The sequence below is a fragment of the Aegilops tauschii genome, chromosome 3, assembly GCF_002575655.3.
Source record: "Aegilops tauschii subsp. strangulata cultivar AL8/78 chromosome 3, Aet v6.0, whole genome shotgun sequence".
Lineage (NCBI taxonomy): Eukaryota > Viridiplantae > Streptophyta > Magnoliopsida > Poales > Poaceae > Aegilops > Aegilops tauschii.
Genome location: NC_053037.3, coordinates 490,638,815 through 490,661,460, shown reverse-complemented (window position 1 = coordinate 490,661,460; position 22,646 = coordinate 490,638,815). Strand labels below are relative to the sequence as shown.

General features: G+C 49.6%; 2 protein-coding genes across 2 annotated transcripts; both read left to right on the top strand.

Annotated features, from left to right (window-relative positions):
* The first annotated feature begins 9,898 nt into the window (after positions 1 to 9,898).
* LOC109743893 (uncharacterized) lies at positions 9,899 to 13,050 on the top strand. Its single transcript, XM_040404464.3, has 3 exons — positions 9,899 to 11,081; positions 11,150 to 11,328; positions 11,925 to 13,050. The coding sequence occupies exons 1-3, from the start codon at positions 10,356 to 10,358 to the stop codon at positions 12,403 to 12,405; spliced, it is 1,386 nt and encodes a 461-aa protein (XP_040260398.1). The 5' UTR covers positions 9,899 to 10,355; the 3' UTR covers positions 12,406 to 13,050.
* Positions 13,051 to 14,125: 1,075 nt separating this feature from the next.
* Positions 14,126 to 16,163, top strand: LOC109743891 (berberine bridge enzyme-like D-2). The gene has a single exon (XM_020302975.4). The coding sequence runs from the start codon at positions 14,162 to 14,164 to the stop codon at positions 15,767 to 15,769; it is 1,608 nt and encodes a 535-aa protein (XP_020158564.1). The 5' UTR covers positions 14,126 to 14,161; the 3' UTR covers positions 15,770 to 16,163.
* Positions 16,164 to 22,646: the final 6,483 nt, after the last annotated feature.

The window sequence follows — 22,646 nt, the reverse complement described above, 5'->3', positions numbered from 1 at the left end:
CAGATTCCTCCTTGTAATGAACAAGGTCAAGGACTGTCGCGAGGAAGACGCAATTTTGTTCTTTTGCAAAAACTGCATGGACAAGGGAATCCTCAACGCCATAAGTCGCCGTGACATAGCACACTTCGCTGACTTGGCGGCCATAGTACAGAAGTACTGTGCGATGGAAAGCGCCTGGAAAACCCAAACAAAATTCTGGGATCCTCCGGCTCTCACTAAACCCCCCATCCGAACTAAAAGGGTGTACTCTCGTAAGTCGCCCGATCTAATTACAAAGAAACAAAAGCCCACGGCAGGGCGTGGAACTATATTGGAGGGATGGCTCAACGGGCCATGCAAAATTCACAGTACACCGGATACCACGCCAACTCATAGCCTTAGAGCATGTTGGATACTCCGGCAGGTGGCCAAGAGCGGTGAGGATCTCCTCATCAACAATACCGCAGAACACCATCCCATGGACAATAACAATACAGTATTGATAGTCTTCGAGACCTTCGCCTCAAATAATAGGCATAAGCGAGCACTCCGCAGCCTTGCCGAAGTCTGCCACATGGCAGCAATAAATCCATGGAGCAATACGGCTATAACCTTCAATGCCAGTGACGAACCTAAATTCCGAACAGCCCAAGCACCAGCCGCCTTGGTCCTTAGTCCAATTGTGGACGGCTTCCGACTTACTAAAGTGCTCATGGACGATGGCAGCGGATTAAACCTCATCTATGAGGAGACTCTTCGAAAAATGGAAATAGACAGGAGCCGCATTGAGCAAAGCAGCACGACCTTCAGAGGGATCATCCCTAGTCGGGAGGCACGATGTGCAGGAAAAATCACACTAGATGTGGTATTCGGCACGACGGAGAATTATAGGTCCGAAGAAATCACATTCCAAGTGGCCCCGTTCAGTAGCGGATACCACGCCCTTTTAGGGCGGGAGGCATTCACGATCTTCCAAGATATACCCCATTACGGGTACATGAAGCTCAAAATGCCCGGGCCCAACGGAATCATCACTCTAGCTAGTGATCCGGACATAGCACTCCGCGCCGAAAATAAAACCGCCGCACTAGCCCTCGAAGCGTTATCCGAAGCCCTCGCGGCCGAAGAACTAACTGCGCTGTGCCCCACAGTGGACAGGGACGACGTGATACTCGACAAAAGACCCAAGTCCACCTCTTTTAAACCAGCAGACGAAGTAGTCAAATTCCAGGTCCACCCAACGGACCCCACAAAAACAGCATCCATCGGGGCACAGCTGGACCCCACAACCGACGCCGCATTACGGGAGTTCTTGCGCAAAAATTGGGACATATTCGCCTGGCATCCTTTAGACATGCTAGGAATCCCACGCAGGCTGGCCGAGAACAGCCTTAACATTCTAAAGGGGTTCAAGTCGGTCAAGCAGACTCTCCGGCGTTTCTCCGAACCTAAGCGACAAGCCATGGGAGAAGAGCTAGCCAAGTTACTTGAGGCCGGATTCATCAGAGAAATAAAACATCCGGACTGGCTAGCAAACCTGGTGATGGTACCAAAGAAGGACAAATCCTAGCGCCTATGTGTCGATTTCAAGGACCTTAACAAGGCTTGCCCCAAGGATCCCTTCCCCCTCCCCCGCATCGACCAAATTATCGACGCTACTGCAGGACACGATTCATTGTGTTTCCTCGATGCATACTCCGGGTACCATCAAATTAAGATGGCGGAATCCGATCAGGCCACAACGGCATTTATCACCCCATACGGCCCCTTCTGTTTTAGTACCATGCCTTTCGGGCTCAAAAACGCTGGTGCAACCTATCAACACATGATTCAGACATGCTTGGAAACACAGATCGGCAAAACAGTGGAGGCATACATAGACGATATGGTCATTAAAACCAGACACGTCGAGTCCTTAATAGACGACTTGAGGCTCACGTTCGACAATCTCCGAACATACGACATCAAGCTCAATCCGAAAAAATGCGTCTTCGGCGTGCCCGCCGAAAAGCTCTTAGGCTTCATCATCTCCAATAGAGGAATTGAAGCAAATCCGGCTAAAATCAGAGCTCTGTCACAGTTGACTATCCCAACAGACCTCAAGCAAATCCAGAAACTAACTGGATGTGTGGCTGCCTTAAGCCGCTTTATCTCCCGATTAGGAGAAAAGGCACTACCTCTTTATCGCCTTCTTCGACGCACCGAACACTTTGAGTGGACGGATGCGGCCACGGCCGGATTGGAAGAAATAAAAGCTATGTTGGCCACCAACCCAATCCTGGCCGTGCCAAATGTCGGCGAACCAATGATGTTATATATAGCGGCAACACACCAAGTTGTAAGCGCAGTGCTCGTCGTCAAACGAGAGACGGACGGACATAAGTTCCCACTTCAAAAGTTGGTATACTATGTATCCACTGTCCCTCACTCCATGCAAATCACGGTACCCACATTATCAAAAGATAGCATACGTGGTCTTCATGGCATCCCGGAAACTATGACACTACTTTCAAGAGTGTTCAATTACGGTGGCCTCTGAAGTACCACTCAACGACATAATAAACAACCGCGATGCCACTAGCCGGATTGCCAAATGGGCTATTGAGCTCCTCCCGTTCGACATAATATACAAACCACGGCGAGCCATTAAGTCACAAGTACTGGCTGATTTTATCGCCGAATGGACAGAAGCCGAACTCCCTAAAGAGTACGGCGCGTACTCCAATTGGATCATGCATTTTGACGGCTCTAAAATGCTGGCTGGTCTGGGGGCTGGTGTCGTCCTGACATCCCCCACCGGAGATACAGTCCAATACGTACTCCAAATACTATACACAGACTCCAACAACGCAACAGAATATGAGGCCCTGTTACATGGTCTCCGGATGGCAGTCTCCATGGGCATTCAACACCTAGAGGTGCGTGGGGATTCGAACCTCGCAATATCTCAAATAAATGGAGACTTCGACGCCAAGGATCCGAAAATGGCGGCTTACCGCAACGCCGTCCTCAAGATGTCAGCTCGGTTCGAGGGGCTTGAATTCCACCATGTGGTCCGGGAAAACAATCAGGCGGCGGATATCCTCGCCCGCATCGGCGCTAAGCGCGACCCTGTCCCACCTAATATCTTCTTGGAAAGGCTGTTTAAGCCATCTGTGGTATGGGAAGGAGAGACCGGCAATAATAGTCCGGACCGGGCCACAACGCCAGATCCCGAACACTCTGACGTAATCGGAGGCTCAACCACCGAAAAACACCTTCGGCCCACGTGATTATGGCCGTCAACGCCCCGTGGACAGAACCCTTCTTGGCTTACCTAACTAGGCAAGAACTACCCGAGGACCCAAACGAGGCACGTTGCATTGTGCGGCGGTCTAAAGCCTACAAGGTCCACGAGGGAGAGCTTATAAAGAAAAGCGCTACCGGAGTACTTCAAAGGTGCATCTCCGAAGAGGAAGGACGACAACTATTGGCAGAAATTCATGCTGGACTTGGCGGCCATCACGCCGCAGCCCGGGCCCTTGTAAGCAAGGCCTTCCGAACAGGTTTTTACTGGCCGACGGCCCAAGCAGACGCACAGGACCTCGTTCAATGTTGCGTCGGTTGCCAGCTTTTTGCAAACCAAAGCCATATGCCACCTACCGCTCTCCAAACAATCCCCATTACTTGGCCTTTTGCGGTCTGGGGGCTTGATATGGTCGGACCCCTTAAAGGGGGAAGCCATAAGAAAAAATACCAATTGGTCATGGTGGATAAATTCACCAAATGGATAGAAGCCAAACCAGTTAAAACGGCCGAATCCGGACCAGTGATAGACTTCATATCCGGGGTTGTACACCGTTACGGCGTCCCCCACAGCATCATCACCGATAACGGCTCGAACTTTACAGCCGACGAGGTAAAGACTTGGTGCAGCAACATGGGCATTAAGCTCGATTATGCCTCCGTCTATCACCCCCAAACAAACGGTCAGGTCGAACGGGCAAATGGTCTTATCATGAGCGGCATTAAACCCGGATTAGTGCGATCCTTAAAGGAATCAGATACGCACTGGGTAGAGGAGCTCGACTCCGTACTATGCGGGCGGCGGACCACGCCGAATCGCACTACCGGATACACACCGTTTTTCATGGTGTACGGCACAGAGGCGGTACTGCCCTGCGACATCATTCATGACTCACCTCGAGTGCGCATGTACGAAGACAAAGAAGCCGAGCTTGATCGGCAGGACAGTTTGGACGCCCTGGAGGAGGAGCGCGACGTGGCAAAAGCCCGCTCCGCATTCTATCAGCAACAGGCTCGACGGTATCAAAGCAGAGAAGTACGGGCCAAAACTTATAATGTTGGCGAACTAGTTCTACACCTACCAGAGAAGAAAAAGAACAAACTCGAGCCCAAATGGGAAGGTCCCTTCGTTATCGACCAAGTTCTGACCGGTGGAGCATACCGTTTGCGGGATGCATCGGACAATCGACTCGAGCCAAACCCATGGAACACAGCCAGACTCCGAAGGTTCTACGCCTAGTTCCGGACTATGTGTTCGTCTCCTTACCTCCGTCAATTTTTTATATATCAGCTATCTGTCTTTTCTTTCTTTCTTTATTCCCTTTTTTCTTCACAGCCTTACAAGGTTAAAATGTGTCTTGACTACACAATCTTGACGCGCTAGGCGTGCTCATTATACCTGGGGGCTTCTTATACAGAAGCTTAATATAATTATGTTCCGGGCTTTATGCCCCCCGCACATGTGTTACTTTTCCACATGTACCTTTTCTTCGCCATTGTATGCATCGATATGACTTAAGTTTTGGCCAAGCTGGGTTGCCTGGCTCTTGTGTTTATGCCCTACGTTCCCGTTAATTCGGCTAGGGCATAAGGGGAGCACCTCTGCGATTGTTACTGCCGGGTCAGCCGGATGTGTACCTCAGACTGGGTGAAGCCGAAAGCTAGCGTTCTTAAGGGAATATTCGGTCGGTGAACAAAAGATGACTTTTATTTATTGTAATACATGCCCCCAGATGTTTATATCCTGCGTCTCCTTTCGCAGTTCGGACATGCACATTAATGCATACGTACCCAGGGAAAGGAACCCTTAACGGAACTATTCTCCCTGGAAGATGTTTCTTACTATCCACGTAATATAACATAGCTAGTTGGGTACTTGTCTGTTCAAGCACTTATGACCCCTACGCCTGGTTTCCACGTGTACCCCGATTTTTTACATAACTGAGCAGGTATTCGGATACACTCCGGACGGTCGGGTCCGGAGGTCGAAGCAAAAAGGTCCGCCATGACAAATGATTTACAATCCGGCTAGGGACAATATATGTCAATCGAAGTACACAGTCACTTACACTGACTAAATTCTTCTTTTATACCATCCAACAGGCCGTCTAGCCTACAATCCTGTTGGGAATACTTTGCGGCTACTTTCACCTGGTCATACACCAAACTGACGGGGATTTCTCTCCCATCAGACCCCACAGGTCCGACTTCGGCCATATGGTTCGGGTCAACCTTGGTATATCGAGTCCTCAACATGGCCTAGGTTTGCCTCGCACCTTGTCGGCAGGCAGATATCTTCCATAATCGTAAGCGCCGCCGCGCTCCCTTGAGCATATCTGCGAGCTCCCCATGCCACTTGGCAGGGAGGCGGATGGCCACAAGGCCTGGGCAATGCCCTGCATCACCTGCCGAACTCGTTCGTGCAGTTGTGAGAGCTCGGGCAGAAGATCACCTGCAGACCCGGGCATCTCTTCTGCGGGACGACCCGTCAGTATACCTACAGATATAACTCTGTTAGTCGGTTTCTTCGCTGAACTCTATAAAAGTTCGTTCAAGCACTTACTAAAAATGCCGCGTCGAAGCCTCTTATTCTCCTTTACGGAGTCAGCAAGCTGGGCCCGAACATCTTTCAGTTCAACACTCAGCCGGATATTGGCATCTTGGAGATCGTTTTTCTCCTGCATAACCTTCTTAAGCACGCGCTCGCCAGCCTTTAGCTGTCGTTGAGCATGTTGCTCATCGCCTCGTACAACCTCCGGATTCACTCCGGGGTCATCTGCGGAATCTATTGTTAGATTTGCATGCATGCCGCATACTACTTGGTACATGTCATTCTTTGCAATAGAAACAAGTGTTACCAGATGGGGCCTTCTCGGACTCCTTCACTGCGGCAACTGCGGCCTGAAGCTGGGCTTTGCACTCCTCCAGCTCTTGAGACAGGTATTCTTCTCCGTAAGAACCTACACAAATAATGATCCTTAAGTCAGTTGTGTCAACTGTTTCAAGTCTCAGGGGCTACTGATATACATAATTATTAGATTTTCTAACCCGTATATCCTTTACATACTGGTTCGTGGCCCTGGCAAGACCATTTTGAGCAGCTCGGATGTACGCGTCTCCTGAGTTGAAGGCATCGAACGCCTCTTGGGAGAAACAAGCGTTGCGGAGTACGGCCTGACGGCGCCTGTGATTCATGGCGCTCTCCACTTCGGAATTCGTAGTGGACAGCCTATCCGCATCCTCGGTAGGAGGAACATCCGGTGTTGGCCCCATGTTAGCGTCCGCCTCTAAGTCCGGCTCTGGAGCCCGACTGGTGGAGGCGTGGCCGGCAACCTCTCCGGATATAGTCCGGCGAGCGTTTTTCCTACTAGGAAACATGGGCGTTATTATATTTTAAAAGACGACAACCACGGAGCGGGGTTCTTTTTCATACATCTGCGACGGCGTCTCAGTCCTGACCGCCTTCCTTTTAAGCCTACCCGGCTTCGGTGCCCCTTGTTGGTGAGTCACTGCGGGTTCGGCATGGCGTCCCGAGGGCCTTCCCTGTAAGACACCATATGTGTGCGGTAGGTGAAGTGCAGAAAAAGGGATCCTTCTCGGAAGTTGGGACTCCGGTTTCACTTACATGCGATGCAGGGAGTAGTCCAGGATAGTCGGCTATGATGGCCACCATGGCACCGTCGCAGCTTAATTGATAAAACGTCCTGTCAATAAGCTCCACAAATGTGTCCGGATCTTCTTTGAGTCCGGGGTCGAGGGCCCGGTCAGGGTCCTCTGGTTGTGGAGGCGGGCTTTGGACCTCCCTCACAGCTTTTCGCAGTTCCTGCTATGAAATGGCAAGGTAAATACTTATGATGAGGAATGCGGGAAGGTTTGGAGTAAAAAGTAGCAGCTCACCCAGCTTGGGGGGTTGTACATGGAGAATCCATCCCGTGGCTTAATGCGGATGAACTCCTCTTCCTCTCCTTTATACAAATCAGACAGAATTTTCGCTAGAGCAGCGACTGAGTCCGGTCCCTTACGACCGCAGCGGGTGGCATCGTCTTCTCCATTGAAGTGCCACATGGGTTGTCCCCGATATTGAAGTGGCTGCACCCCCCGCATTATACATATTGACATAACCTCGGTTATTGTCAATCCTGATTTGGCCAGCATCTTTATCCGGCCCATCAGGTAAAGGACTTCTCCGTTATCTTCCTCCTGGGGGCTCCGAGGGCGCCAGCTGCGGTGTTTCTTCAAGGGAGCGTTGTCGAACTCCGGAAGGCCCATCCGAATAGGTTCCGGAAGGGGGACGTCCTCCATATAAAACCACTCCGAAGGCCAGTCTTTGGAGGTTTTCTTCGGAGTACCGGACAGGTATCCGGTCTCGGTAATGCGCCATATTTTGGCTCCGCCCACTTGATATATTGACCCCTCCTGTGTACGGGGTACGAGGCAGAATAGCCTCTTCCATAGCTCGAAATGAGCTTCGCAGCCCAAAAACAGCTCGCAAAGGGCGACATAGCCAGCGATGTGTAATATGGAGGCGGGGGTAAAATTATGCAGCTGGAGGCCGTAGAACTCCAGGAGCCCGCGGGGGAACGGATGGATTGGAAATCCGAGCCCCCTTGACAAGGCATACCCGCTCCCCCATGGATGGGTTGGGAAATCTCTCCGCTTGCTCCCCGCTGTTGTAGGTGGCGAGTCCGGCTCGAACGGGGACCATATACGATGGAGGGAGGAATCCCTGGGTCTGTAGCTCTACTAATTGGCTGTGAGGGACGGAACACTTCTTCCAATTGCCTGGCTTAGGGCTACGGGAGCGAGAGGAGGAGCTGCGATGCCCGGCCATGATGGGATGGACTTTTCCGGGCGCGCTCCGATGGATACTCGTTGTGGGAGGACGGTGTGATCTGGATGTGAGGATCCCCGCCTCTTTAAATAGACGATTTACTTACATGGTTAGGGTGGCAAGTGTAAAAATGCCCCGACTTCTCGCATTCGCTCGACACGTGGAGGATAGCCATTATTAGGCGCAGAAGCCAAGGAGTGCAACATTCATGGGAAGCCGGACACTACTTAACATGTACTCAGAATTTGGAGAAGAACCCGCCTTGCAATGCCGAAGCCAATCTGCGCGCCGGACACATCGTCATTGAAGCCTGGTTCGGGGGCTACTGAGGGAGTCCTGGATTAGGGGGCCCTCAGACTGCCGGACTATATACTTTGGTCGGACTGTTGGACTATGAAGATATAAGATTGAAGACTTTGTCCCGTGTCCGGATGGGACTCTCCTTTGCGTGGAAGGCAAGCTTGGCAATTCGGATATGTAGATCTCCTCCCTTGTAACCGACTCTATGTAACCCTAGCCCCCTCCGGTGTCTATATAAACCGGAGGGTTTAGTCCGTAGGACAACAACAATCATAACCATAGGCTAGCTTCTAGGGTTTAGCCTCTACGATCTCGTGGTAGATCCACTCTTGTAATACGCATATCATCAAGATCAATCAAGCAGGAAGTAGGGTATTACCTCCATCGAGAGGGCCCGAACCTGGGTAAACATTGTGTCCCCCGCCTCATGTTACCATCCGCCTTAGACGCACAGTTTGGGACCCGCTACCCGAGATCCGCCGGTTTTGACACCGACACCCATCTCCACCTCTACATGTTGTTCACATAGGAATGCCTTTTTTCTCGAATATGCATAAGCATGTGTATCATATATTAAATAAGAAGCGGCAAAAAAGCCGGATACAACGCCTTTCAGCCATTTCCACGCCAATCACAAAGATTAGCATCCACATTCACCCAACGCACCCACCATGCTAACTATGATACATGCTATACCTAGGCCAACCTCATGGCAAAGGCAATGAAGCAAGCCACATAGCATCCAGGCCATGCCACAACCGACTCTAGGGACCTCTAGACAAGACCAAGACTCGAGGACAAGCAGACCAACGTACCCCACCCAATGCGCCAAGAAGAAGTCGGCAAGTGGACGGCAGAGTTTGGGCAGACCTAAAGACGACATCTTCGAGAGGGCGCTCACGATGGTGTACATTGTGCTCCGGAGGCCCACGCCCATAGTAGTAGTCGACGCCGATTTGAACCATGCAACCCGTACTCCTTGAGCTACAAGACCACACCTCCAAGGAGAAACAACGGCATGACGTTGCCGCCGCCGCCGCCTGGTCCATAGCCAGGACCAAGAGTTTTCCTTAAGCACGAGGAAGGAAGTCGGATCGGGGCCAAAGCAACGCATTCAGGAAGGGACGGCGTCCACGAACCGTTGCTAGCCTCAGCATGTGAAGCTGGGATTTCACCCGGCCCAAGATCACAAAACCCAAACCGGAGTTGTTCAAGCAGGCCGACCACTGCAACGGATAGCGTCACATCGCCACACAGCAGCCATCACCACGCCACCACCTGACGTGTCATCGGTGAATTCACTCTTAAACACATGGTAAACTGCGAATTAGTGCTACATGTCATCACCTGCCCTGAAAGTGACGGTTAAGTTGAACGAACAATGGTGGTTTTCTATTACCCTAGGTCACTGTTTTCATGCAATTTACTCTATCCACCGTTCTACGGAGCCTAATCGGTGTCTCGTTCCAGCATTTAATCGCAAATTGCATTGTGTGGCGCTCCCTGACAAACCGTGGCAACCGTGTAGTTGAGCAGGTGCAGCAGTCGGGTGGAAGATATGCGTACCTGTCTTGCGTGTTTCGAGTACATCGATGGAGTATTAGCAGTTAATTACTAGTAGCAGAAAGCACGCTTAAAGTTGACAGCCACATGGCAGAAAGTAGCACGAGGGACGTCCTTCTCCGTGCCGACGAGCTCACAGTACGGCCCTCTCGTGCCCATGCTATCCTACGTTGCGAGCACCGACCCGTCTCTCTCTCCGGGTTGCGGTTTTTGCCCTTGGAGCTGAAGCTGCTACAAATGTCGCGCCATTCCGCAATCCATCGGCACGTTCCATCCCGGCACAGCAACCCGACGCAGCATCAACCGACCAAGCCGGCGCAGCGTCGCCGATCCAGACGGACAAACTCGCACGCCAGCCCTCCGTAGCAGCAGCAGCAGCAAGGATTCCGGTACCGGCATGGACTCCGGAACCGGCGAAGCAGCGTGGCGCTCGCGCGCGGTGTGCGGCACGGAGTACAGCTGGTGCCGCGCCGCGCCGGGCGGAACCGGCGCCACGCTCATCGCGCTCCGACTCTCGCGCGGCGGCGCGGCGGCCGAAGCCGCGGTCCGCGCCCTCCAGAGCGCTCACCCCGTCCTCCGAGCCCACCTCCGCGGCCCCGCCTCCAGCCCCACGCTCGCCTTCCCCTCCTCCGCGCCGCAGCTCCGCCTCGCGCCCCAGCCATGCGCGCTCGACTTCCACTCCCTCCTCGAGCGCGAGATCAACCGCAACCCGTGGGCGGCCGCCGCGCCCGGGCCCGACGGTGCCCCGGTGCTCTTCGCGGCGCTCTACGAGCTCCCGCCGCCCGCGGGCGGGGCGGCGCTGTTCGTCCTGATCCACACGGCCGTGTGCGACCGCGCGGCGTCCGAGGCGCTGCCGAGGGAGCTCCTCGCGCTGCTGGGCGGCGCGGGTGTGGGCGGCCCGGAGGTGAAGGAGGAGACGGCGGCGGTGGAGGCGGGGTTGGAGAAGAGGATGCGGAAGAAGGACTCGCGGAAGCCGTTGTGGGCGCGCGGCGTGGACATGGTGGGCTATTCCATCGACGGGCTCCGCGCGTCCACGCTGCCGTTCGAGGAGACCGGCACGGCCAGGTCGACGCAGATGGTGCGCCTCCGGTTCAGCCGCGAGGACACGACGCGGCTGCTCCATGTGAGTTGGCTTCACCTTGCTTGCTTCTAGTACTATAGATCACTGGCTCTCTTCACGTGGTCACCTAGGCATGCAAGGAGAACGGAGTGGGCCTTTGCTCAGCCATGGCTGCGGCGACGATGCTAGCTGCACGGCAATCGAAGAAGCTGTCCAACAGCGGCCAGCAAGAAACGTACTCCGTTGCAACCCTAATCAATTGCTGCGAGTTTCTTGAGCCACCTTTGAATGATCTTACTACTCACTCTGTTCCTAAACAATTGAAATTCTAGCATTGTTCTTAGTCAAACATCATTAAGTTTGACCAAGTCTATATTAAAATATGGTAGTAGTGTTATCTCAGCTAGGAGGGGGCAGGACAAGCAAACACTTTTTTCTGACAGTTTTAGTTGCTTCGCCGGAATCGTACGGTGGCAGTTTTAAATGAAAAATATCTTCTTCCGAAGAAACTGCCATTTCGTGATGAAGAATTTGCCATCCCCTCACAACTAAAACTGGCAGCGGAATGGTTTGAAATACCATTTCCTCCCAGCGAACGTTCGCCATCTAAGAGGGTCCTAAAATATATCAAAAAACTACAAAATCAAATTTACTTCATTAGAGTCGTCATGAAATATATTTTCATAATATATACATTTGATATTGTAGATTTTTTTTGATTTTCTATGGACTTGATCAAGCTTTTAAAAGTTTGACTTACAAAAATCCTAGAATTTCAGTTACTCCCTCCATCCAATAATGGAAGACGTTTTTTGACACCATCACTATTTTGGAACGAAAGAAGTACTATGAAGTCGGAGTACGAGAAATTTTCATGTGCAATAGTTTGACACCATTAATCGTTCCAGGGTTCTTCTACTCTGCTATCACCAACACGCACAAGATCAATGGAGAGGAAGGGCTATGGGTGCTGGCCAGGAGGTGCCATGATGCCTATAGCAACGCGAAGAAGAACAAGAAGCACCTCACCGACATCCGTGACCTCAACTTCCTCATGTGCCGGGCCATCGAGAACCCCCGGCTGACTACGGCCTCCGCACTCCGGACAGCGCTCGTGTCCGTGTTCGAGGAGTTGGCAACCTTGGACGTGTCTGATATGCAGAGCAAGGCTGGTGTGAAGGACTATATCTGCTGCGCCACCATGCACGACATCGGCCCGTCGATCGGCGTGTTCGACTCTATCAAGGATGGCGAGTTGGATTGGGCATGCATGCACCCTTCTCCTCTGCATTCCAGGAAGCAGATACAGGAGGTGCTTGACAAGGTGAAGATGATTTTACACGAAGGGAGCAACCCAAGTGATGACAAGAATGAAAACTGCACGTAGTCTTCCCTGCATTACATGAAGGAAGGAACGGAATGATGACCCCCACCTACGTTGCCAAATCACCAAAAAAATCATGCATTATTATTTACACAAGCCACATAAAAATACATAACTTTACTTGAATACCCATTTCTGAGCCCAGGCTCATCTGCACCCGCAGCCTGGGCACCGAATCGCTGCTCTCTATGCTATATTATTAATGTGTCACCCATCTCTTTTTCTCACAAAGGATGTTGAAGCACGTGCTAGAGCCGGCTATAAGACTAGTCACAGTGGGGAGTAACTTAGAGTAGTAACATGCATATGTTACCAGTCTATGTTACTACCTTCACAGTGGGTAGTAACATAGGTGTTGTGTCATGCATCACTTCATTTATTAGGTTGTAGACTCATCTTTTCTTGGTATGTGTGATGTTACAGTAACTAGCTATGTTACCACATGCCTCTCTTTCTTCATTAATTACATGCCACATCATCTATTTTGCCTAGATAAGTGTGATGTTCACCTATGTTACTCCCATTGTGGGTAGTCTAAGCTTTTAGCCCGCTTCCCCTGTCTCTCTTCATCTCTCTTCTCCAACTAAGCAAAAAATATGATGTGGCATCTCTTATAGCCCGCCTACATTATCATATTGTACTTGCTCTTAACTGCGGTGCATGCATGCATGACTACTAGTAAATGAGTAGGATAGAATGACTAGATGCATTGGTCAGTTTTCTTTCAATGTGTCTCAAAAACTAAAACAGTAATAATAAAGATGAGTGGAAATGAGACTAACAAAATGGGAAAACTGAAAAAATGAGATAGAACCAACAAACCGGAAAGGAGTACTTTATATATACAAGTTGGATTATTTTCATGCGAGTATCTGCGTCTGTGTTTCCCAATAAAATAAAATAAAAATTGACACCCGCTATGGATCATGGGCCTTATTCTACTGCACTGGTTTGGTACTCCAAAACTCAGCACTGCCCTACTTCGAAGGTCGAACGAACCCAATGCAATGCATACGCCACCATGATTGCGCCAGCAAACAGGAGACGAGGGATACCCGCAAAAAAAAACCAGGAGACGGGGGATAGAAAAGTAAGGCGAGAAATAACTCCAGGACACTATCTTTTTAGATATGCAGCACGCTACGCAGTAATAGTCTCATGTTAAACTCATTGAGATTAGGCATATGATAGTGAGAAGTAACTTAAACTAATAACATGCATATGTTATTATTCTAAATATGTTATTATCTTTATATTGAGTAGTAGCATATGTATGATATTATGAAAGTCTTCATTTATTTAGGATGTAGACTTATTTTTCGTTGGGTCTATTATGTTACGGTAATATATCATATTATGTTATTATAAACATCTATTTTCTCATTAACTACTTGTCACTTCACCATTATCTTATTAAGGTGCGTTGCGTTACTAGCTAAGTTGCGGCCAGCCTTAGGCAATCTAGTTTCCTAACCATGTGTCTTTGTGCAGAAGTAACAAATTTCGAGTAGACAACGCCTAGATAGCTTGACGACAGTTCAAAGGCCTCTTTTATTAGAAGTCAGGATACGTATCTCTCATCGATCGTCTCAATTAGACCAAGGAAGCTGTTTCACGTGCGTAAGTACGGCACAAGGTGGATTAATTGCCAAACTTCCATGGAAACCATCTACAAGACTACAACCATTTTCAATCCAGACACAAACCAGCCGCATATATTCGCACATCAACGAGCATCTCTCGATCTCACCGAACGACAATGCATTCCGTTGCAGCTCTCCTGCAGCTGCTTTGCCTCCTCTTCTCCCTTCATCAGAGCCCATGCTACGGTGCGGTGGCCACGCCGGGCAACTTCTCCTCCTGCCTCGTCTCCAACGGCGTCAAGAACTTCTCCCTGCCCACGTCTCCGAGCTACGCCGGGCTGCTCAACTCCTCCATCTTCAACCTCCGGTTCACGCTCCCGAGCGTCGCCGGGCCCGCCGCCGTTGTCCTCCCGGAGTCGAGGGATGAGCTGAGGCGAGCCATCCTGTGCGCGCGCCCCAGCTCGCTGGCGATCCGCGTGCGCAGCGGCGGGCATAGCTACGAGGGGCTGTCCTACACCACGGAGAACCACGTACCCTTCGTGGTGGTCGACCTCGCGAACCTGAACCGCGTCCGGGTCGAGCCGGGCTCGGCCACGGCCTGGGCTGAGTCGGGAGCGACGGTGGGCGAATTGTACTACGCCGTGGGGCAATCGAGCCAGTCCTTGGCTTTCACGGCCGGGTCGGAGTCGACCACTGGTCTAGGCGGCCACGTCTCCGGCGGCGGGTTCGGGCTTCTGTCCCGGAAGTTTGCGCTCGCCGCGGACAACGTGCTGGACGCGACGCTCATCACTCCGGACGGCAGAGTCCTTGACCGAAGCTCAATGGGCGACGACGTGTTCTGGGCGATCCGAGGCGGCGGAGGCGGGAGCTGGGGCGTGGTGTACGCTTGGAAGCTCCGGCTCGTTCCGGTTCCTCGCAACGTCACCGCGTTCACCGTCGGCCGGACCGGTCCGGTCGAACTCATTGCCGGCTTACTTCACAGGTGGCAGTATGTCGGGCCCAATCTACCGGACGAGTTTTATCTCTCCGTGTATGCTCCAACCGGGTCGACGGACGGCAACGTCTCCATCTCCTTCACCGGTCAAGTGCTGGAGTCAAAAGAGCGCGCCTTGTCGGTTCTCAGCCAGAGCTTTCCTGAGCTGGGTTTGACCGAGCAAGACCTCTCAGAAATGAGCTGGGTGGAGTCGACGGCCAAGTTCGCCGGTCTGAGCACGGTGGAGGACCTGGCGAACCGGCGTCGCCAGCCAAAGCAGTACTCCAAGAGCAAGTCCGACTACGTGCAGGCACCGATCTCGAGGCACGACATGGCCGAGATCGTCCGGTACCTGTCGACCGGGCCGACGGGGTCCATCCAGCTGGACCCCTACGGCGGCGCCATGGCGCGGGTCGGGAGCTCCGAGACGCCGTTCCCGCACCGCGCCAGGAACCTGTACAGCATCCAGTACGGCGTGATATGGGACCGGTCGCAGGTGGCCCGCGCGGAGGAGTTCATCGGATGGCTCAGGTCGTTCTACAAGTTCATGGCCCCCTACGTGTCCAAGGATCCCCGCGCTGCGTATGTGAACTACCAGGACCTCGATCTGGGCGTGAACAACTGGACGCGCGCTGCCGGTTGGTCGTCCGCGGAGGCGGTGGCTCGTGCGAGGACGTCGTGGGGGAAGGCCTACTTCGGAGAGAACTTCGACCGGCTGGTTCGTGCTAAGACGGAGGCCGATCCTGGCAACGTGTTCAACAACGCGCAGAGCATCCCTCCCTTGAATATTGGAGCCGAGGAGCATACATGATGCTTGCCAAATGACAAATCTGGCCGTGAGGAGATATGTGTACTTAGTCTATATCTATACCTCTATATATACCTACTAATAAAGGTCTCATGTGTGATTCGAACACAGGACCTCCCGTTCCATAAAAAAGAATGCAACCAACTGAACTTTGTGCTGCTTGTGTTAAAAAGCAAGGTTCCTTCCTAAATAATTAGTCCCACCTCGCTTCTTTGCACTAATCCTCACCAATTTAAATACGGACGAGTTAAACAAGTCAACAAGCAGCCTCAAAACTTGATATAGAGAGATGATGTTGGAAGAGAACTAGGAAGGGCCCTGCGGAGGGAGAGGGAGAGGACGACGAGGGCTCAGTGAAAGCATGGGGAACAAGCACATGGCTGGCCACAAATACATGGAGATGGCGACATAATTTTGTAATATTTTACTATAAGATATTTTTTAATTTAATCATGAAAAAAGCAACAACGGCAACATAAAGTTGGTGTGACATACGTGTGGAACAATCACATTGTGAAAAAAAAAATCAACAACAAAAAACTATCACATAATGATACTACGATATGATTTTGGTGCATATTTTTTCATAAAAGAAATCCTATGAATTACAAAAAATGAATGTTTACTACTTAAATCCTAGCCCGTACAGGTGCACGGGTTGAGTTTTGAATGTTCTCTTGCTCTGGCATGGTTCAATATGACGTGCGTTGGTTGAGTTCATCGCATTGCGATTGACCATGTTCGGCCCGTTGTGATTTGGTGAACACTGTCAATAACAAATTATATTATGTGAACACCGAGGCCATCGTCGGCGAAGGCGGGAAGGAAGATAAGTGATGACATGGGTGAGATGTCATGTTGCGGAGGCGGGAAGGAGGATAAGTGACGACATGGGTGAGATGTCATGTTAACAAAAGAACATGGAAGGGGGAGTGGGGGGGGGGGTGGACTTGAACCATGCTTATATGGTTATAGGCCCGCATGAAGTTTTTTCCCTCCGGTTGCAACGCACGGGTCTTTTTGCTAGTAACGAATAAAATAAGACCAGATTGAGTTACTGCTTTGTCACAAGAATAACCGGTTTAGTTTTTTCAACCATAGGTAAGTACATCAAGAGCTCACGTAACCATTGTGTCTCAACGGTGGCTGCGGTAAGTTTTGCTTCCATAGTTGACCTCGTCAATATGGTATGTTTGAGAGATCTCCATGACACTGCGCCACCGCCATGAGTAAATACATACCCACTTGTGGCCTAGAGTACATCAACATCAGAGATTAGTTCAAATCACTATATCTTTCTAGCACAGCAGGATGCCCTGAATAGTTTTTTTTAACGAGGCAAAAGACTTGTCATTTTCATTGATTAAGAAGAAGAGAATAGCCCAGTTAATTGACAAAAAATCGAGCTAAAACCAGTACAACACAACCCACATGACATGGGCACCACCGGCCAACCTGGCCACCAACAGGGAACAAAAACCACGACGACACATGCCAAAGGATGGCCACACGCGCAAGCAACTGACAGCTCCGACTTTGACGACGAGCAACACAAGGGAAATATGCAGGGCTTGCACCAACCGTGCCCTCCGCAAACGACCACCAAATGCCTGTCATCGTCACCACCTAGTCTCGCTCCAACGCAGCTCCGACTTCAAAGCAACCAACAACCACGGAAGAGCACCTCGGACACGCAGGGAAGAACTGACTACCGAAGACCACGCCGCGACCCAAGCTCCTCTCAACGCCATCATCGTTGCCAAACAGAAACCAGCGCCCCGCCTCAGCAAACCACGCGGTGAAGATGCCTCCATCCACGGCGAAGATGTCGTATCCACCAGACTCTCAGCCATAGCCGGCTCCGAGACGATGCCCCTGAAGGAATTATGCCCTTGAGGCAATAAAAAGTTATTATTTATTTCCTTATATCATGATAAATGTTTATTATTCATGCTAGAATTGTATTAACTGGAAACTTGATACATGTGTGAATACATAGACAAACAGAGTGTCACTAGTATGCCTCTACTTGACTAGCTCGTTGATCAAAGATGGTTATGTTTCCTAGCCATAGACATGAGTTGTCATTTGATTAACAGGATCACATCATTAGGAGAATGATGTGATTGACTTGACCCATTCCGTTAGCTTAGCACTCGATCGTTTAGTATGTTGCTATTGCTTTCTTCATGACTTATACATGTTCCTATGACTATGAGATTATGCAACTCCCGTTTACCGGAGAAACACTTTGTGTGCTACCAAACGTCACAACGTAACTGGGTGATTATAAAGGTGCTCTACAGGTGCTTCCAAAGGTACTTGTTGGGTTGGCGTATTTCGAGATTAGGATTTGTCACTCCGATTGTCGGAGAGGTATCTCTGGGCCCACTCGGTAATGCACATCACTATAAGACTTGCAAGCATTGCAACTAATGAGCTAGTTGCGGGATGATGTATTACGGAACGAGTAAAGAGACTTGCCGGTAACGAGATTGAACTAGGTATTGAGATACCGACGATTGAATCTCGGGCAAGTAACATACCGATGACAAAGGGAACACCGTATGTTGTTATGCGGTCTGACCGATAAAGATCTTCGTAGAATATGTGGGAGCCAATATGAGCATCCAGGTTCCGCTATTGGTTATTGACCGGAGAGGTGTCTCGGTCATGTCTACATAGTTCTCGAACCCGTAGGGTCCGCACGCTTAACGTTACGATGACGGTTATATTATGAGTTTACATGTTTTGATGTACCGAAGGAGTTCGGAGTCCCGGATGAGATCGGGGACATGACGAGGAGTCTCGAAATGGCCGAGACGTAAAGATCGATATATTGGACGACTATATTCGGACTTCGGAAAGGTTCCAAGTGATTCGGGTATTTTTGGAGTACCGGAGAGTTACGGGAATTCGTGTTGGGCCTTAATGGGCCATACGGGAAAGGAGAGAAAGGCCCCAAAGGGTGGCCGCACCCCTCCCCATGGACTAGTCCGAATTGGACTAGGGAGGGGGGCGCCCCCTTCCTTCTTTCTGCTTCTCCCTTCCCTTCTCCTACTCCAACAAGGAAAGGTGGGAGTAGGACTCCCCCCTTGGCGCGCCCTCCTCCTAGGCCGGCCGCCTCCCCCTTGCTCCTTTATATACTGGGGCCGGGGGCACCCCATGGACACAACTATTGATCTATTGATCTCTTAGCCGTGTGCGGTGCCCCCCTCCACCATATTACACCTCGATAATATCGTAGCGGTGCTTAGGCGAAGCCCTGCGTCGGTAGAACATCATCATCGTCACCACGCCGTCGTGCTGACAAAACTCTCCCTCAACACTCGGCTGGATCGGAGTTCGAGGGACGTCATCGAGCTGAACGTGTGCTGAACTCGGAGGTGCCGTACGTTCGGTACTTGATCGGTCGGATCGTGAAGACGTACGACTACATCAACCGCGTTGTGTTAACGCTTCCGCTTTCGGTCTACGAGGGTACGTGGACAACACTCTCCCCTCTCGTTGCTATGCATCACCATGATCTTGCGTGTGCGTAGGAATTTTTTTGAAATTACTACGTTCCCCAACAGTGGCATCCGAGCCTGGTTTTATGCGTTGATGTTATGCACGAGTAGAACACAAGTGAGTTGTGGGCGATATAAGTCATACTGCTTACCAGCATGTCATACTTTGGTTCAGCGGTATTGTGAGATGAAGCGGCCCGGACCAACATTACGCGTACGCTTACGCGAGACCGGTTTCACCGTTGCGAGCACTCGTTGCTTAAAGGTGACTGGCGGGTGTCTGTCTCTCTCACTTTAGTTGAATCGAGTGTGGCTACGCCTGGTCCTTGCGAAGGTTAAAACAACACCAACTTGACAAACTATGGTTGTGGTTTTGATGCGTAGGTAAGAACGGTTCTTGCTAAGCCCGTAGCAGCCACGTAAAACTTGCAACAACAAAGTAGAGGACGTCTAACTTGTTTTTGCAGGGCATGTTGTGATGTGATATGGTCAAAGCATGATGCTAAATTTATTGTATGAGATGATCATGTTTTGTAACCGAGTTATCGGCAACTGGCAGGAGCCATATGGTTGTCGCTTTATTGTATGCAATGCAATCGCCCTGTAATGCTTTACTTTATCACTAAGCGGTAGCGATAGTCGTAGAAGCATAAGATTGGCGAGACGACAACAATGCTACGATGGAGATCAAGGTGTCGCGCCGGTGACGATGGTGATCATGACGGTGCTTCGGAGATGGAGATCACAAGCACAAGATGATGATGGCCATATCATATCACTTATATTGATTGCATGTGATGTTTATCTTTTATGCATCTTATCTGGCTTTGTCTGACGGTAGCATTATAAGATGATCCCTCACTAAATTATCAAAGTATAAGTGTTCTCCCTGAGTATGCACCGTTGCGAAAGTTCTTCGTGCTGAGACACCACGTGATGATCGGGTGTGATAGGCTCTACGTTCAAATACAACGGGTGCAAAATAGTTGCACACGCGGAATACTCAGGTTAAACTTGACGAGCCTAGCATATAACAGATATGGCCTCGGAACACGGAGACCGAAAGGTCGAGCGTGAATCATATAGTAGATATGATCAACATAGTGATGTTCACCATTGAAACTACTCCATCTCACGTGATGATCGGACATGGTTTAGTTGATATGGATCACGTGATCACTTAGAGGATTAGAGGGATGTCTATCTAAGTGGGAGTTCTCAAGTAATATGATTAATTGAACTTGAATTTATCATGAACTTAGTACCTGATAGTATCTTGCTTGTCTATGTTAATTGTAGATAGATGGCCCGTGCTGTGGTTCCGTTGAATTTTAATGCGTTCCTTGAGAAAGCAAAGTTGAAAGATGATGGTAGCAATTACACGGACTGGAAGCACCGCTGGGTGACAGACCTATTACAGGAGCAGATGCAGACGTTATGAACGTTTGGCTAGCTCAATATGATGACTACTTGATAGTTTAGTGCACCATGCTTAACGGCTTAGAATCGGGACTTCAAAGACGTTTTGAACGTCATGGACCATATGAGATGTTCCAGGAGTTGAAGTTAATATTTCAAGAAAATACCCGAGTTGAGAGATATGAAGTCTCCAACAAGTTCTATAACTAAAAGATGGAGGAGAATAGCTCAAGCAGTGAGCATGTGCTCAGATTGTCTGGGTACTACAATCGCTTGAATCAAGTGGGAGTTAATCTTCCAGATAAAATAGTGATTGACAGAATTCTCTAGTCACCATCACCAAGTTAGTAGAACTTCATGATGAACTATAGTATGCAAGGGATGACGAAAGTAATTCCCGAGCTCTTCGTGATGCTGAAATCGACGAAGGTAGAAATCAAGAAAAACATCAAGTGTTGATGGTTGACGAGACCACTAGTTTCAAGAAAAGGGCAAAGGGAAGAAGGGGAACTTCAAGAAGAACGGCATGCAAGTTGCTGCTCAAGTGAAGAAGCCTAAGTCTGGTCCTAAGACTGAGACTAAGTGCTTCTACTGCAAAGGGACTGGTCACTGGAAGCGGAACTACCCCAACTATTTGGTGGATAAGAAGGATGGCAAAGTGAACAAAGGTATATTGGATATACATGTTATTGATGTGTACTTTACTAGTGTTTATAGAAACCCCTCGGTATTTGATACTGGTTCAGTTGCTAAGAGTAGTGACTCGAAACGGGAGTTGCAGAATAAACAGAGACTAGTAAAAGGCGAGGTGACGATGTGTGTTGGAAGTAGTTCCAAGATTGATATGATCATCATCGCACACTCCCTATACTTTCGGGATTAGTGTTGAAACTAAATAAGTGTTATTTGGTGTTTGCGTTGAGCATGAATATGATTTGATCATGTTTGTTGCAATACGGTTATTCATTTAAATTAGAGAATAATTGTTGTTCTGTTTACATGAATAAAACCTTCTATGGTCATACACCCAATAAAATGGTTTGTTGGATCTCGATCGTAGTGATACACATATTCATAATAATGAAGCCAAAAGATGCAAAGTTAATAATGATAGTGCAACTTATTTGTGGCACTGCCGTTTAGGTCATATTGGTGTAAAGCGCATGAAGAAACTCCATACTGATGTGATTTTGGAATCACTTGATGCTTGCAAACCGTGCCTCATGGGCAAGATGACTAAAACGACGTTCTCCGAAACTATGGAGAGAGCAACAGATTTGTTGGAAATCATACATACAGATGTATGTGGTCCGATGAATATTGAGGCTCGTAGCAGGTATCATTATTTTCTGACCTTCACAGATGATTTGAGCAGATATGGGTATATCTACTTAATGAAACAGAAGTCTGAAACATTTGAAAAGTTCATATAATTTCAGAGTGAAGCGGAAAATCATCATAACAAGAAAATAAAGTTTCTACAATCTGATCGTGGAGAAGTGTATTTGAGTTACGAGTTTGGCCTTCAGTTAAAACAATGTGAAATAGTTTCACTACTCACGCCACCTGGAACACCACGGTGTAATGGTGTGTCCGAACATCGTAACCGTACTTTATTAGATATGGTGCGATATATGATGTCTCTTACCGATCTACCACTATCGTTTTGGGGTTATGCATTAGAGACAGCTGCATTCACGTTAAATAGGGTACCATCTAAATCCGTTGAGACGACATCTTATGAACTGTGGTTTGGCAAGAAACCAAAGTTGTCGTTTCTTAAAGTTTGGGGTTGCGATGCTTATGTGAAAAGGTTTCATCCTGATAAGCTCAAACCCAAATCGGAGAAATGTGTCTTCATAGGATACCCAAAGGAGACAGTTGGGTACACCTTCTATCACAGATCCGAAGGCAAGACATTCGTTGCTAAGAATGGATCCTTTCTAGAGAAG